The following is a 14,552-nucleotide window of genomic DNA, read 5'->3' on the forward strand; positions in this document are numbered from 1 at the left end:
TATTTGAAATATAAATAGTTTAAGTATAATAAGCATCAGTGTATCCAACACCCAGCAAAAGAAGTGAAACATTGTCAGTTCAGTTGATACGATCTGGCTGTAACATCTGTTCATATCTCAATTCTGAATGTAGTGTTTACTGGGCATTTTTTTTCACACTTATATTTAGTGATTCACGTCATATAATTAATAGATATGACTGGCACAAATAATGTTTGGGCATAAACATTCTTGATATGCAGCACTAATGAGCAGAAGCACACACACGGACTAGATCGAAGCCCACGAGTTGAGAGTGTTCAGTGTGCCTTGGCATCAGTATGGTTCACATCAGTTAATCTACTCAGTTGGTTAAGTGGAGTCAACTTAAAAGAGCTACTACTGTATTAAAATACTTTAAAAACCATTCAGCCTTTCATTTCTGGTAATATGGCAGATGCCATATCTGGATCAATTGTTTTGCTGTAAATAAGAAAAACTCCTTCATAAAATGTGAAAGAAAAAGATATCCTGAAAGAATTCATATGCTCTTAACAAAGTGAGACATTTTCATAGCAGTCAGTAGAGAGTTAAGCAGAGCACTGTAGCTAGTTTTCACTCGGTAGCAATAGCCAAACCTTGTGAATTTCAATTTTGTTTTTCGCTACCTCACAGGACTTAGGAGACTGGAGACAGCCATACTTGGGGTGTTGCATAGGAGATAATCCCATAAAGCTGGACTCCAATGGATTACACCAGAGATCAATAAAGTTTTTCTAGAAAGGGTCAGATAGTTAATATTTTAGGCTTTGTGGGCTATGCGGTCACTGTCAGAACTCCTCAGCTCTGCAGGTGTAGACTGAAAGCAGCCATCGACAGTACTTAAGTAAGTGAATGTGTACTTAAGTAGGACTTTATTTACAAAAATAGTGGACGAGATTTGGCTTGCTGGCCTTAGTTTGTCAATTCCTTAATGTAAAGATGACCTAGAAATGATTTCCTTCCTACCTTTGGGGACTGCAAGTAAAATTGAGTGTCTCAGATGCTTAGTAAAGGGGGGAAATTGTTGCTAAGGATTTTGAGCTATAAGCTCTAAATAAGCTTATTTGAATTCCGAAAAATATCAAGCAGTCTTCAGATGTAAGATGACTCTTTTGACCGGCCTGGTGGCTCAGGCGGTTGGAGCTCCGTGCTCCTGACTCCGAAGGCTGCCAGTTCGATTCCCACATGGGCCAGTGGGCTCTCAACCACAAGGTTGCCAGTTCAATTCCTCGACTCCTGCAAGGGATGGTGGGCTCAGCCCCCTGCAACTAAGATTGAACCTGGCACCTTGAGCTGAGTTGCCGCTGAGCTCCCGGATGGCTCAGTTGGTTGGAGCGCGGGCTCTCAACCACAGGGATGCCAGTTCGATTCCTCGACTCCTGCAAGGGATGGTGGGCAGCGCCCCTTGCAACTAAAATTGAACACGGCACCTTGAGCTGAGCTGCAGCTGAGCTCCCAGATGGCTCAGTTGGTTGGAGCGCGTCCTCTCAACCATAAGGTTGCCGGTTCAGTCCCGCAAGGGATGGTGGGCTGCGCCCCCTGCAACTAGCAACGGCAACTGGACCTGGAGCTGAGCTGCACCCTCCACAACTAAGACTGAAAGGACAACTTGAAGCTGAATGGTGCCCTCCACAACTAAGATTGAAAGGACAACAACTTGACTTGGAAAAAAAAAAAATCCTGGAAGTACACACTGTTCCCCAATAAAGTCTTAAAAAAAACTAAAAAAAACAAATATAACATACAAATATGTAAGAGAATGAAGTAAAACTCAATTAATGGATTTACTAATAGAGCAAACACATTTAAAGAGAGAAGTGGTGAGTCTAAGGCAATTACCCAGAAAATAGCAAGAAGTGGAAAATAGGACAGGTTAAGAATCTTGGAGGGTAGAGTGCTAAAGTGTAATGTACATCTAATTAGAAAAGTGAATGGGGCAGAGGATTACGATTGGGCATTTTTGAGAATTGATGAAAAATATCAACCAAATTCAAGCCAAATAATTTCAAGAAGGACCACCTAGACACATTTTTGTGACATTAGAGAACAGTAAAGGCAAAGAGAAGAAAAAATGGTCACAAGACACATTACCTACAGAAAAGAGAAAGGATGACAGACTGACTTATCAATTGCAGCAGTGACAACGGATGACAATGGAATGATACTTCTAATGTGCTGAAAGAGAATGTCAGTCTAAAGTCTGTATCCTGTAAAATATCTTTCAAGAATAATGGTGAAATAGACATTTTCAAACTGAGATAGTTATCATCGGTTACAAGGTCTGAGATGCAAGGGACAGAAAGCACAGAAAATGGCAAAAATGAGGACAAATCTAAATATACATCAGTTGTATATAAGACTACAATGTCTTAAGGGATTAAAAAAATAAACTGTGGGGCTGGCCCGGTGGCTCAGGCGGTTAGAGCTCCATGCTCCTAACTCCAAAGGCTGCCGGTTCGATTCCCACATGGCCCAGTGGGCTCTCAACCACAAGGTTGCCAGTTCGACTCCCGCAAAGGATGGTGGGCTGCGCCCACTGCAACTAGCAATGGCAACTGGACCTGGAGCTGAGCTGCGCCCTCCACAACTAAGACTGAAAAGACAACAACTTGAAGCTGAACGGCACCCTCCACAACTAAGATTGAAAGGACAACAACTTGACTTGGAAAAAAAAGGCCTGGAAGTACACACTGTTCCCCAATAAAGTCCTGTTCCCCTTCCCCAATAAAATCTTTAAAAAAAAATAAATAAACTGTAGCATATAAACCTGGGTGTGAGAGGTGGTAGTGCTAAATGATGTAATATTCTAAATTCCCCAATCATTAGGGAAGAGGGAAAGGCGATGATTAACTTTGGACTTTGATAAGTTACATATGCATGTTGTAAGTTCTGTGACAACCTTTAAGGAATAGGAACAGTGTGTAACCTCTACATTAGCAAAGGGAAAGAAGTAAAATTTAGAAAAACATACCCAGTGAATCAAAAAGAAGATAAGGAAAACAAATATAAGAAGAGGGACAACATATAGAACTGAGTAAGAGTGAATTAAGGATGTCAGACGCAAGTTATTAACAAACCATTATATTCCTGTCAAAAACAGGCAAAAAAATTTAAAACTGATATTTACAAAATCCTCAAAAGCAGGAAGTACCTGGGAATAATTCTAATAAGACATGTCTAAGAGCTTTTAGACAGAAAATAATACAACCTCATTGAAAAATATCTAAGCGAATGAAGAAATATGCCTTGTTCATAGAAGTCTCAATATTGTAAGCTGTCCATTCTTCCCATGTTGATTACAGATTATTGGCAATCACAACAAAACAGACTTCGTTGTTGTTGTACATGGTAAACTAATTCTAAAATTCATCAGAAATTCAAAGGTCTGAGAATAGACAAGATGCTTTTATAAAACATTGTTAAAATACTTTATTTTCATACAGTTTATCATAAGTCAGTAGAGTTTCCACTCTGCCCCAGATGCATCTGTGTAGTAAGAACCTGGTGCCACCCAGCTGGTGAATGTCTGAATGATGTCCCATGTCTTATCTCAGCTGGAGCGGAAACCTTCCATGTTGTTCCTGTCCATTGATTGCTTCTAAATCCAGATGACCAAATAGTCTTTTATCTAGGCCTAGGACAGTTGATTCAGGGATTCCAGGATCTGCACCCCTCTTGAACCCCTTGTAAATCATGAGCAGAATAAAGCTCCAGTGGATAGCAAACTTGCCACACTTGAGCTGAGGCATCCTCTGCTTGACCTCTGCACTCAGCTTCACCATGGTAACATCCTGGGCTGTGCCTGTCAACAAGACACTCTTGAACAATAAGGAGGTGGTGAGAACTTGCTTTACCAGATATCAAGACGTATTATAAAGCTACATTAACTGAGTGCAGAGACACACAAAAGATGGTTGTGTAACACTGATATTACAGGTCATTGGGAAATTTGTGGACTTACTTATAAAATTGTTTTTTGTTATGGCAATGGTTATTTTCATGGAAAGAAATAAAATTGAACTCTTACCTGATAATATACACAAAAAGTTTTCCTGCCCCAGTAAAAATTTTAATTAAAAAGACAAACTTAGAAAGATGGCACTTTTAGGCTGACATGTTTCACATTAATCTGAGAAATTATTTCTCCCTTCTATCAAGTAAAAGATCTACAAGAGGAAGCTCTCTTCTCTCTCTGCACACAGTCCACTCACTCTTGCTTAAAGAACTTGTTTGACGTTCACCTTCCATAAACTCTTACCTAACCACAGAAATCCAAAGTAATCTCTCAATCTCTTTTTTTAAGGTACGGTTGTGATTTTCACCACTCGAGAATGGTCGGTAACTTCTGAGTATAAAGGATGTGTTAGGGGCCACGGGCTTCTAAGATACTGGGGATGTCTGTTAATTTGTGTGATTTTTACCAAGTTGTTAACCTTAGTATTTAAAAAATTGAACATGTATTTCTTATACATTCTTCTAAATAAATGATATAGTTCACAATAGAGCATTTGGAAAATAAGTGTAGTGAGCAATGGAATGTCACTGATTATCCACCGATGTTTTACATTTTCTCATCTGTACAATAGTTAATGCAGACCTCAAGTGCCTGAAACATAGAAGATGCTGAGATATTTATGAAAGAAAGGGAGGAAGATTAGATCAGAACCTGTTATAATGGATCTTATGATCAAATTAGGGGTATAAATATGACATAACCATGGAAAGAGAATATAAGGTACTATATATGTAAGGACTGTTTGAGAATTATAGGCAGTAATTCAGTAATGCTATAAAAATTCAGTAAAGAGAATAGTATTTGGGTGTAATAATATTTCAAATAATTTGAACTGTGGAGAGGTGATTCTGGAGAAGTTACAAGGGTTTTTGTCCATTTATCCTCTAATATCCAGAATACTACATGGAAAGTCTGTTCATCTCCAAATGCCAGACATGAAGGTATATGAGCACTTTAATAACAAGGTCATACAATAGACTTTTAAAGAATTAAGGCACGATGATTATGGCAGTCTTGATGTAAATATTGTCTTTTGTTTTCCTTTTAGATTACAGTGTATCTGCAAACTCCAAATTAATTATTATCACAGCAGGTGCACGGCAGCAGAAAGGGGAAACTCGTCTTTCCCTGGTTCAACGTAATGTGAATATCATGAAATCAATCATTCCTGCCCTAGTCCATCATAGTCCTGACTGTAAGATGATTATTGTTTCAAATCCAGGTGAGTCTTTTTCTTCCCTTTAACTGCATAAGGGATGGTCTTTCCATAACATTCCTTTTAAAAAAAACAACTTAATTGAGGTAACATTTATGTACAATAAGCTGCATTCATTCAAAGTATACCATATGAGTTTTTTCCAGCTTTATTGAAATAGAATTGCCACATGTAAGCTTAAGGTGTACACTGACATATTACGAAATGATTACCACTGTAGGGTTAGTTAACACCTCCGTCACCTCATAGAGTCATCCCTCGGTATTCTTGGGGGATTGGTTCCAGGACCCCCATGGATACCAAAATTCTCGGATGGTCAAGTCCCTTATATAAAATGGAGTAGTAGTTGCCTATAACCTATATTTGCATATAGTCTACAGTAGGGTATGCCTACATGTTACTTCATTTGCGTGGATTCAGCATAGTGCTCAGTGTGTGGTAAACTCAAGTTTTGATTTTTGGAACTTTCTGTATTTTTTCCCCCCAAATATTTTTGATATGCGTTCAGTTGATTGAATCCGCAGATACAAAACCTTTAGATACAGAAGACCAGCAGTAAGTATGATTTCTTTATTGTGGTGAGGCATTTAAAATTTATTCTCTTAGCAACTTTCAGATACGTTGTTAACTATAGTCACCAGTACTGTATATTAGATCCTCAGAACTTATGCATCTTATATCTGGAATTTTAAGTTTATCCTTTGACTGACATCTCCCCATTATCCCCCCTCCCCTGACAACCACCATTGTACTCTTTTTTTTTTTTTAATTTTATTGGGGAATATTGGGGAGAAGTGTGTTTCTCCAGGCCCATCAGCTCCAAGTCGTCCTTCAATCTAGTTGTGGAGGGTGCAGCTCAGCTCCAGGTCCAGTCGCCGTTTTTCAGCCTTTAGTTGCAGGGGGCGCAGCCCACCATCCCATGAGGGAATTGAACTGGCAACGTTGTTGTTGAGAGCTCGCGCTCTAACCAACTGAGCCATCCGGCCACCCCACCATTGTACTCTGTTTCTATGAATTCAGTTTTTTTTTAGATTCCATATGTAAGTGACATCATACAATATTTGTCTTTCTCTGTCAGACTTATTTCATAGCAAAATGTCTTCAAGGTCCATCCATGTTGTCACAAATGGCAGGATTTCCTTCTTTTTTGTAGCTAAATATTCCATTGTGTGTATATATACTCGTATACCCAGAAGCGGGATTACTGGGTAATGTGGTAGCTCTATTCTTAATTTTTTGAGGAACCTCCATGCTGTTTTCCATAGTGGCTGCACCAGTTTACATTCCCACCAACAGTGCACAAGGGTTCCCTTTCCTCCACATCCTCACCAAATACCCCTAAATATTTCATATTTTTGATGTTATTATAAAAGGAGTTGTTATTTACATTTCATTTCAATTGTTTATTGTTAGTGTATAGAAATACTATTGGTTTTTACATATTGAGCTTGTATTTTGAAACATTGCTAAATTCACTTATTAAGTCTAGTAAATCTCTTTAAATTCTTAGGTCTTTACATCATTATGTTATCTGTAAACACGGTTTAACTAGTTTTAATTCTTCCTTTCCAATTTGAATACCTTTTTATTTTCTTGCCTCATTTCACAGGTTAGGACTTTCAGTACAATAGTGAATAGAGGTAGTAATGAGAGACAAATCTGAATCACCCTGGAGGCTCATTTTCTCCCTCCTTTGGTAGCTTATCAAAGCCAGCATGTGGCGAGACAGCAAGGTCTGAAGCTGATGTCAGCATTCCTGGCATGCAAGGTGCTTTCCAGGGCCCTCCGTAGGTAGACCTTGGCTCTGAAAATGCATACTCCTTACCATTGTTCATGGACCCAGCTATCCTCTAATAAATTTTTTGTTACTTAAGGAAACTAGGGGTTCCCTTCCCCCTCCAACGCTAACATATAGATATGTAACACAGTGTGGTGGTGGGGCTCATTCTTGTGCTGGGAAGAGTTTCAAGAGAACATCCTGCTTGCCCGCCAAGGGAGGCTACTTCGTACTTGGCCATTTGGTATGTAGAAGATCTGTGCCTAACCTATGCTGTAGCATAATGAGAGTTCAGTGTGCATAGTATGGCGCCCTACTTCTCTGCTTCTAAGATTTCCCCCAATAAACACTACATGATACTCTGGTATTACTAGCTTGTGTCCATGATACCCTCACACAAGTGCTGACAGTGACATGCTTGCCTATTTCCTTATCTTACGGGGAAGGCATTCAGTCTTTCATCATTGAGTATGATGTTTAATGTGTGTTTTTCTAGAAATTCCCTTCTCTTCATAATTGTGGAGAGTTTTTAAAATCATGTATGGGTGTTAAATTTTGTCAAATGCTTTTTTCTGCATCTATTGACCCCTTTATCATTATATAAAGTCTTTGTCTTTAGGAATAATTTTAAAGTCTGTTTTTTAATTGTGGCAAAATTACATGATATGAAATGTACCATTTTAACCATTTTAAAGTGTGTAATCCAGTGGCATTAAGTATATTTTATTTTGTTCAACCACTACCACTGTGTAGAGCCCAGATTTTTCATCACCCCAAATGGAAACTCTGTACCCATTAAAAAGTCACTTCCCATTAACTCCTCTCTTCATTCCCTGGCAATCCCCCTTTTTTTGCTTTCTGTGTCTATGGATTTGCCTAATCTGGGTATTTAATATAAATGGGGTTATACAATATTTGTGTCTGGCTTCTTTCACTTAATAATGTTTTCAAGGTTCATCCATATTGCAGCATGCATTAGTACTTCATTCCTTTTTGTGATTGAATAATATTACACTGTATAGATATACCACATTTCATTTACCATTCAGCAGTTGATGGACATTTGAGTTGTTTCTACCTTTTGGCTATTGTGGATAATGCTGCTGTGAGCATTCATGTACAAATTTTTGTTTGACCACCTGTTTTCAATTCTTTTGGGTATATACCTAGGAGTAGAAATACTGAGTTATATGGCAATTTTATGTTTGATTAGTGAGTAACTGCCAAACTGCTTTCCACAGTGGCTATACTATTTTACATTCCCACCAGCAGTTATAAATGTTCCAGTTCTTCCCACCAATACTCATGTTATTTTCCACATTTTTATTTTAACTATTCTAGTGGATGTGAAGTGACATCTTATTGTGGTTTTAATTTGCATTTCCCTAGTGCTTAATTGCATTGCATATCTTTTCAATGCTGTTGGCCATTTGTATATCTTCTTTGGAGAAATGTCTATTCAAGTTCTTTGCTTATTTTTAATTAGGTTGTTTGTCTTTTGGTCATTGAGTAATAAGAGTTCTTTATATATTCTGGGTACAAAACAGTTATCAGATACATGATTTACAAATATACTCTCCCATTTTGTGGGTTGTCTTTTAACTCTCTTGATAGTGTACTTTGATGCCCCAAAATGTTTAATTTTAATGAAGTCCAATTTATCTGTTTTTCCTTTTGTTACTTGTAATTTTGGTATCATACCTAAGAAATCATTGCCAAATCCCAGGTCATGAAGATTTACCTTTATGTTTCCGGCTCTCATATTTAGGACTTTGATCCATTTTGAATTAACTTTGTATATGGCATGAGGTCAAGCTTCATTCTTTCGCATGTGGATAGCCATTTGTCCCAACAACATTTGTTGAAGAGATTATTCTTTCTCCAATGAATGGTCTTATCACCCTTGTCTAAAAATCAATTGATCATAGATGAGTGAGTTTATTTCTGGTCCTTCAGTTCTAATCCATTGATTGATATGTCTGTTCTTATGCCAATATCATTCTGTTTTGATTACTGGAAGTCATCAAAACTATGACTCCAGCTATGGAGTCAGTTTTGAAATCAGGAAGTATGAGTCCTTCAGCTTTATTCTTCTCTTTAAAGATTGTTTTCACTCAGGTCCCCTTGTGATTTTGAATGTATTTTAGGACTGGTTTTTCTAGTTCTGAAAAAAAAAAAAAAAAGGCCTTTGGAATTTTGATAGGAATTGAATCAAATCTGTAAATCACTTTGGGGAGTATTGCCATATTAACAATTGTAATTTTTCTAATCCATAAACATGGGATGTGTTTCCATTTCTTTATGTCTTCTTTAAATTTTTTTGGCAATGTTTTGTTGTTTTCAGTGTACAAGTCTTTCACTTCCTTGGTTACATTTATTCCTAAGTGTTTTATTATTTTCAATACTATAAATTGAATTTTCTTGTTTTCCTTTTTGGATTGTTCATTGATAGTGTATAGAAATATAGCTAATTTTTTTAAAATAATACATTTTATTTAACCCATAAAGACACAAATAAGTTGTAAAAGTAAAAGATGGAAAAAGATAATTCACACACACACAGGAACCAAAATAAAGCTGGAATCACTATGCTGATTATCAGAGAAATTAGACTTCAACACAAAAATTATTATTAGAGGCAAAAAAGAATAATATATAATGATAAAAGAGTTAATAGGTACAGAAATAGCATTCAACAAAATTCAACACCCAATCATGATTTTTAAAAAGAATCTCTCAGTAAACTATGCATAGAAGAAAATTTTTTCAACCTGATAAAAGATATTTATGAAAAACCCACGGCTAGCATCATACTCAATGGTGAAAGACTGAAAGGTTTCTCCCCCCCAAGATCAGGTAAGACAAAGATGTCAGATTTCACCACTTCTATTCACATCATTCTGGAAGTTGTAGCCAGAGTCATTGAACAAAGATTTACCAGACAAATCCTTTAAATCAACTACTTAAAAAAAATATGTGTAAAGAGGTAAAGCAAACCATGTATGAAGAAGTAAAGGAAATGTGAGACTGATGTCTTGCCAAATAGTGAATATTATTAGTAAATACATAGATAGAAATTATAAAAAGGAACTAAATAGAAATTCTTACATTGAAAAGTTAAGTGAAATGAAAATTTAGTAGAGGGGTTCAAGAGCAAATTCAGAAGGCAGAAGAAAGAATCAGTGGACTTGAAGATTGGTTAGTTGTATAATATTTGGGCTTCCTTAGGGATAGTTTCTACTGCTTTGCTTCCATTGTATGGTCCATACTTTCTTGTTTTGTTTCATGTCTCATAATTTTTTGTTGAAAACTAGACATTTAAAAAATTATAATATGAAAACTGTAAGAAATCAAATTCTTCCCTCCCAGGGTTTATTTTTGTTGATGCTTGTTGTAATTGTTTGTTTTGTGACTTTTATGAACTAATTCTGTAAAATCTGTGTTCTTTGTTGTGCATGGCCACAGACATCTTTATTTTCTGTTTGTTTAGTGATCAGCTAGTGATTGAACAGAATTTGCCTTAAATGTTGAACGAAAAAGTATCTCCTAGTCTTTGCTGGGGGGCTCTATGTGCATGTTGGGGCATGCCTTCAACACTCAGCCAGTTTACAACTGTGCCTTACCCTTCATTTCCTGCTTGTACAGCACCTCAAGGTCAGACAGAGCTAGAGCTTAGGATCCTCTCATGTTTCACCCAAGCATGCACACACCTGCATACAGCCCTGGGGATGCATGTGGCCTTATTCTAGGTAGGAGATGCTGATAGTTTAGGTGAAGATGTGGTGATGGAAAGGAAAATGTAGGTGGGGGTGGCTGGTTAGCTCAGTTGGTTAGAGCGTGATGCTCTTAACAACAAGGTTGCAGGTTCGATCCCCACATGGACCACTGTGAGCTGTGCCCTCCACAACTAGACTGAAACAACTACTTGTCTTGGAGCTGATGGGTCCTGGAAATACACACTAAAAATAAATAAAAGTGTTTAAAAAAAAGGAAAATGTAGGCAATCTGAGAGGTAGAATTAACTGACTGATTATTAAATATTCAGATAGGCACATATATTATCTCAAGTGAGAATTTGTTTGTTTTAAAATTCTGATAGTGAATAATTTAGCCTTTTAAAACCTATGTGAGAGATTATCCATATTTCTTTGCTGATTTGCTTCAATTTGAACTCTGTAATGAATCTGTATTTGACTGTAGAAAATTGAACTATTCAGAAAAGTAAATTGTAAAAGGAAGTTACTATAAATCATTTTCTTACAAGAGATTGTTCTTCCTAGTGGATATTTTGACGTATGTGGTCTGGAAGCTAAGTGGTTTACCTGCCACTCGTGTAATTGGAAGTGGTTGTAATCTAGACTCTGCACGTTTCCGTTACCTAATTGGAGAGAAGTTGGGTGTCCATCCCATTAGCTGCCATGGTTGGATTGTTGGAGAACATGGTGATTCTAGCGGTAAGTATAAACCTATTATCATTATGTAATCACACTTCTTATCTGTAATGATGCTTATTTTCTTTGAAGTCTATTTTTTTTATATTAATATAGCTGTGCAACTTTTGTTTTATTGGTATTTCCCCAGTATATCTATGCTTTTCTATTCCTTTACTTTCAGTCTTTTGCATCATAAAATTGTGCATAGAGCATATAGCTGTTTTAAAAGTCAATGAGTGTTTCTTTTATCTGGAGCACTTCCATTTATTGTTATTTTTAAAATAACGTTATTAAGATATAATTCATATACTATAAAATTCACCCATTTAAAGTGTATAAGTCACTGGCTTTTAGTATATTCACAGAGTTGTGCAGTCATCACCACCATCCAATTAAAGAACATTTTCATCACTCCAAAAAGAAACTCCTACTTCTGCACTCACCCCCACCCTAACCCCAAGTAACTGCTACTTTCTGACTCTATAGGTTTATTTATTCTAGACTTTCATATAAATAAATTTCTATAATATCTAATTTAAACTATTACTTAGACCATACCAACCTTTTTCTTTTCTGAACTTAAACATTTAAGCTCTGCTGCACAATTAGAACTTTATACTTCTTACGGTGTTCTCTAATTGTGTCATATGTATAAATCTTATTTCCATAGTGGCAATAAACTCACTGAGAATAGGGACCGTTTCGTCATTCAGTCATTCATTTGTATATTCAAAATATTTAATGAGCCTTTCTCTTTTCTTTATACTACACAAGTCATAGTATAATAAATACTTTAGATTTGATTTGGACAAATACTTCTTTGATTAGTGCCTTAGTTTGACCCTGTTGGCTTCCTGAAAGTCATTAAAAAGAATTTCCCCAAATATGTTTTAATTTCTCACATTTAGTATTCTATTGTTTTATTTTAAAACAAAGCAGTGTATTCTGATTAGTATTGATTTGAATATATTTAGTATTCTATTTAGTGAGATTTTTGTTTCTTTTCTCTTTTTCTGCTTTTTGTTGGATTGATTAAACTTTCTTTAATTTCCTCCATTACTTTGGATGATACGCTCACTTTGTAAGAGGTTACCTATAAATTTTTAGCATTCATACTTGACTTCAAAGTAATTAGTGTCTTCAGTGGCCAAGACATGGAAATAACTGAAGTGTCTTTCAATAGATGATTGTATAAAGAAGATATGGTACATATATACAATGGAATATTACTCAGCCATAAGAAAAAAATGAAATATTGTCATTTGCAGTGACATGGATGGATCTTGAGAATATCATGCTATGCAAAATAAGTCAGACAGAAAAAGTCAAGAACCATATGTTTAACTCATTATGCGGGATGTAAAACTGAAAGCAACAAATATACAAGACAAATAAACAAGCAAAAACTCATAGACAACAGTTCAGTGGTTACCAGAGGGAATGGGGAAGAGAGCGAGGTAGAAAAGGGTAAAGGGGGTCAAGTATATGGTGATGGAAGGAGGTTTGACTTTGGGTGGTGAACACACAATGCGATATACAGATGATGTACTATAGAATTGTACACTTGAAACCTATATAATTTTAACCAATGTCACCCCAATAAATTTAATTAAAAATTATTAGGGTCTTTTTTCTTCTTTGGAACACAAAGACCTTGGAATGCTTTAAATTTAATCACTCTCTTTCTATCATATATGTAATTATTAACCACTTTTCTGGTTCATCCTGTTTTTATATTCCCAAACTGGTTATAATTATTATTATTTGAATACTCAATAGCTGTTTTTATTTATGAACATGTTTGCCGATTTTATTGCTTGTCTTATTTCCTGTATCTAACTCCTTCAGTTTTTTCTTCCTGAAGTATATCATTTCAGTGTTGTTTATGGGAAGGTGTTTTAGTTTCACCTCATTCTTGAGTGACTGTTTAACTGGATATAAGATTGATTCTAGATTGACAGTTATTTTATCTTTTTTCAACCATTCTTTTCTTTGTGGATTCTGTTCTTGTACCTTGCTTTAAAATGCCTTGTGTACCACATAATTATAAATAAATTCTACTACATGTTTTTCTAACACTTATAATTTTATTTTTTATATTTCCCTTTTTTGTCCATTTGAAACTTATTTTTATATATGGTAATAGGTAGTAACCTAACTTTATTTAAAAAATTACTAAACTAGAACAACTGATGCAGTACTAAGAAGAAGCATTCATTCTAAGATATATTTCTTTTTAGTGCCCTTATGGAGTGGGGTGAATGTTGCTGGTGTTGCTCTGAAGACTCTAGACCCTAACTTAGGAACTGATTCAGACACAGACCAATGGAAAAATATCCACAGACAAGTTGTTGAAAGGTAATAGTACTAATTCAATTTCTTAATGTTTTCTTTTGGTTTATTAGCCATGTGGAGCCTTATCTTAATGTTCTTATAATCAGTCTTAGGAACGAATTTCTCCATAAATATCTGTGACTGTCCCCATCACAGCTTTTGCGATGCAGGGGAGGAAACACAGTATCAGGAGGATCACAACAAGTGGAATTACAAGGGGGGGCCATAATTTGAAGCATTGAAGAGTATGATGGAAATACATTGTGAAAACTAGAGACAAGTTTGTTGAGAGTATCAGCTATACCTGTATTTAAAGGAGAGGCCTCTTGCAGTGTCAAGACCTCTTTATGAAACTGGATAAGATCAAGAGTAACATTTTTTCTTACACGGTCTGTGAGACTCATACCTCATAGCAGAAAAAATGTTTATTCCAATCACCCTTTGTCTGTTAACAGCCGAAGCATGAAGTCCCATGATGTCTTACCTTCTCAGGGTCAAGTCACTCATATTGTAACAGCTCTGTTGAGATAAGTGGAGAGAACTGATCTTCATTGCCCTCATGACTTCTCTCACAATCAGGTGAGAGAGGAAAGCCAGAGACAGCAGTGGCTTTTGCCAGGCAGGGGGAAGGGGAGGAAAGGCTCCTTTTTGGGTCTTCTAAGGCAGCTCATTGGGGGTCCCCACTCGGTTCCGCCTGGCTTAGGTTGTATCTCCCGTGAGATATCTTACCCGTCTTTGGCTGCAAACCATCTTTTG

The 14,552-nt window shown here is 36.4% G+C and overlaps 2 protein-coding genes across 2 annotated transcripts in view; one reads left to right on the forward strand and one right to left on the reverse strand.

Moving 5' to 3' along the window:
- Nucleotides 1–14,552, forward strand: part of LOC109436413 (L-lactate dehydrogenase C chain) — a 29,112-nt gene that overhangs the window by 6,777 nt on the left and 7,783 nt on the right. The window contains exons 3-5 of the mRNA XM_019714960.2: nucleotides 5,085–5,258; nucleotides 11,310–11,483; nucleotides 13,703–13,820. Coding sequence (XP_019570519.2) covers nucleotides 5,085–5,258; nucleotides 11,310–11,483; nucleotides 13,703–13,820 — 466 coding nt within the window. The remainder of the gene's footprint in view (nucleotides 1–5,084; nucleotides 5,259–11,309; nucleotides 11,484–13,702; nucleotides 13,821–14,552) is intronic.
- On the reverse strand, nucleotides 3,567–3,938 carry LOC141572496 (mitochondrial import receptor subunit TOM7 homolog). Its single transcript, XM_074337186.1, has one exon. The coding sequence runs from the start codon at nucleotides 3,801–3,803 to the stop codon at nucleotides 3,567–3,569; it is 237 nt and encodes a 78-aa protein (XP_074193287.1). The 5' UTR covers nucleotides 3,804–3,938.

Source organism: Rhinolophus sinicus, linkage group LG06, assembly GCF_036562045.2.
Source record: "Rhinolophus sinicus isolate RSC01 linkage group LG06, ASM3656204v1, whole genome shotgun sequence".
Lineage (NCBI taxonomy): Eukaryota > Metazoa > Chordata > Mammalia > Chiroptera > Rhinolophidae > Rhinolophus > Rhinolophus sinicus.

What these genes read in the sequence shown, in the direction of transcription:
- LOC141572496 (XM_074337186.1), bottom strand. Translation starts at nt 3,803, where the DNA reads ATGGTGAAGCTGAGTGCAGAGGTCAAGCAGAGGATGCCTCAGCTCAAG.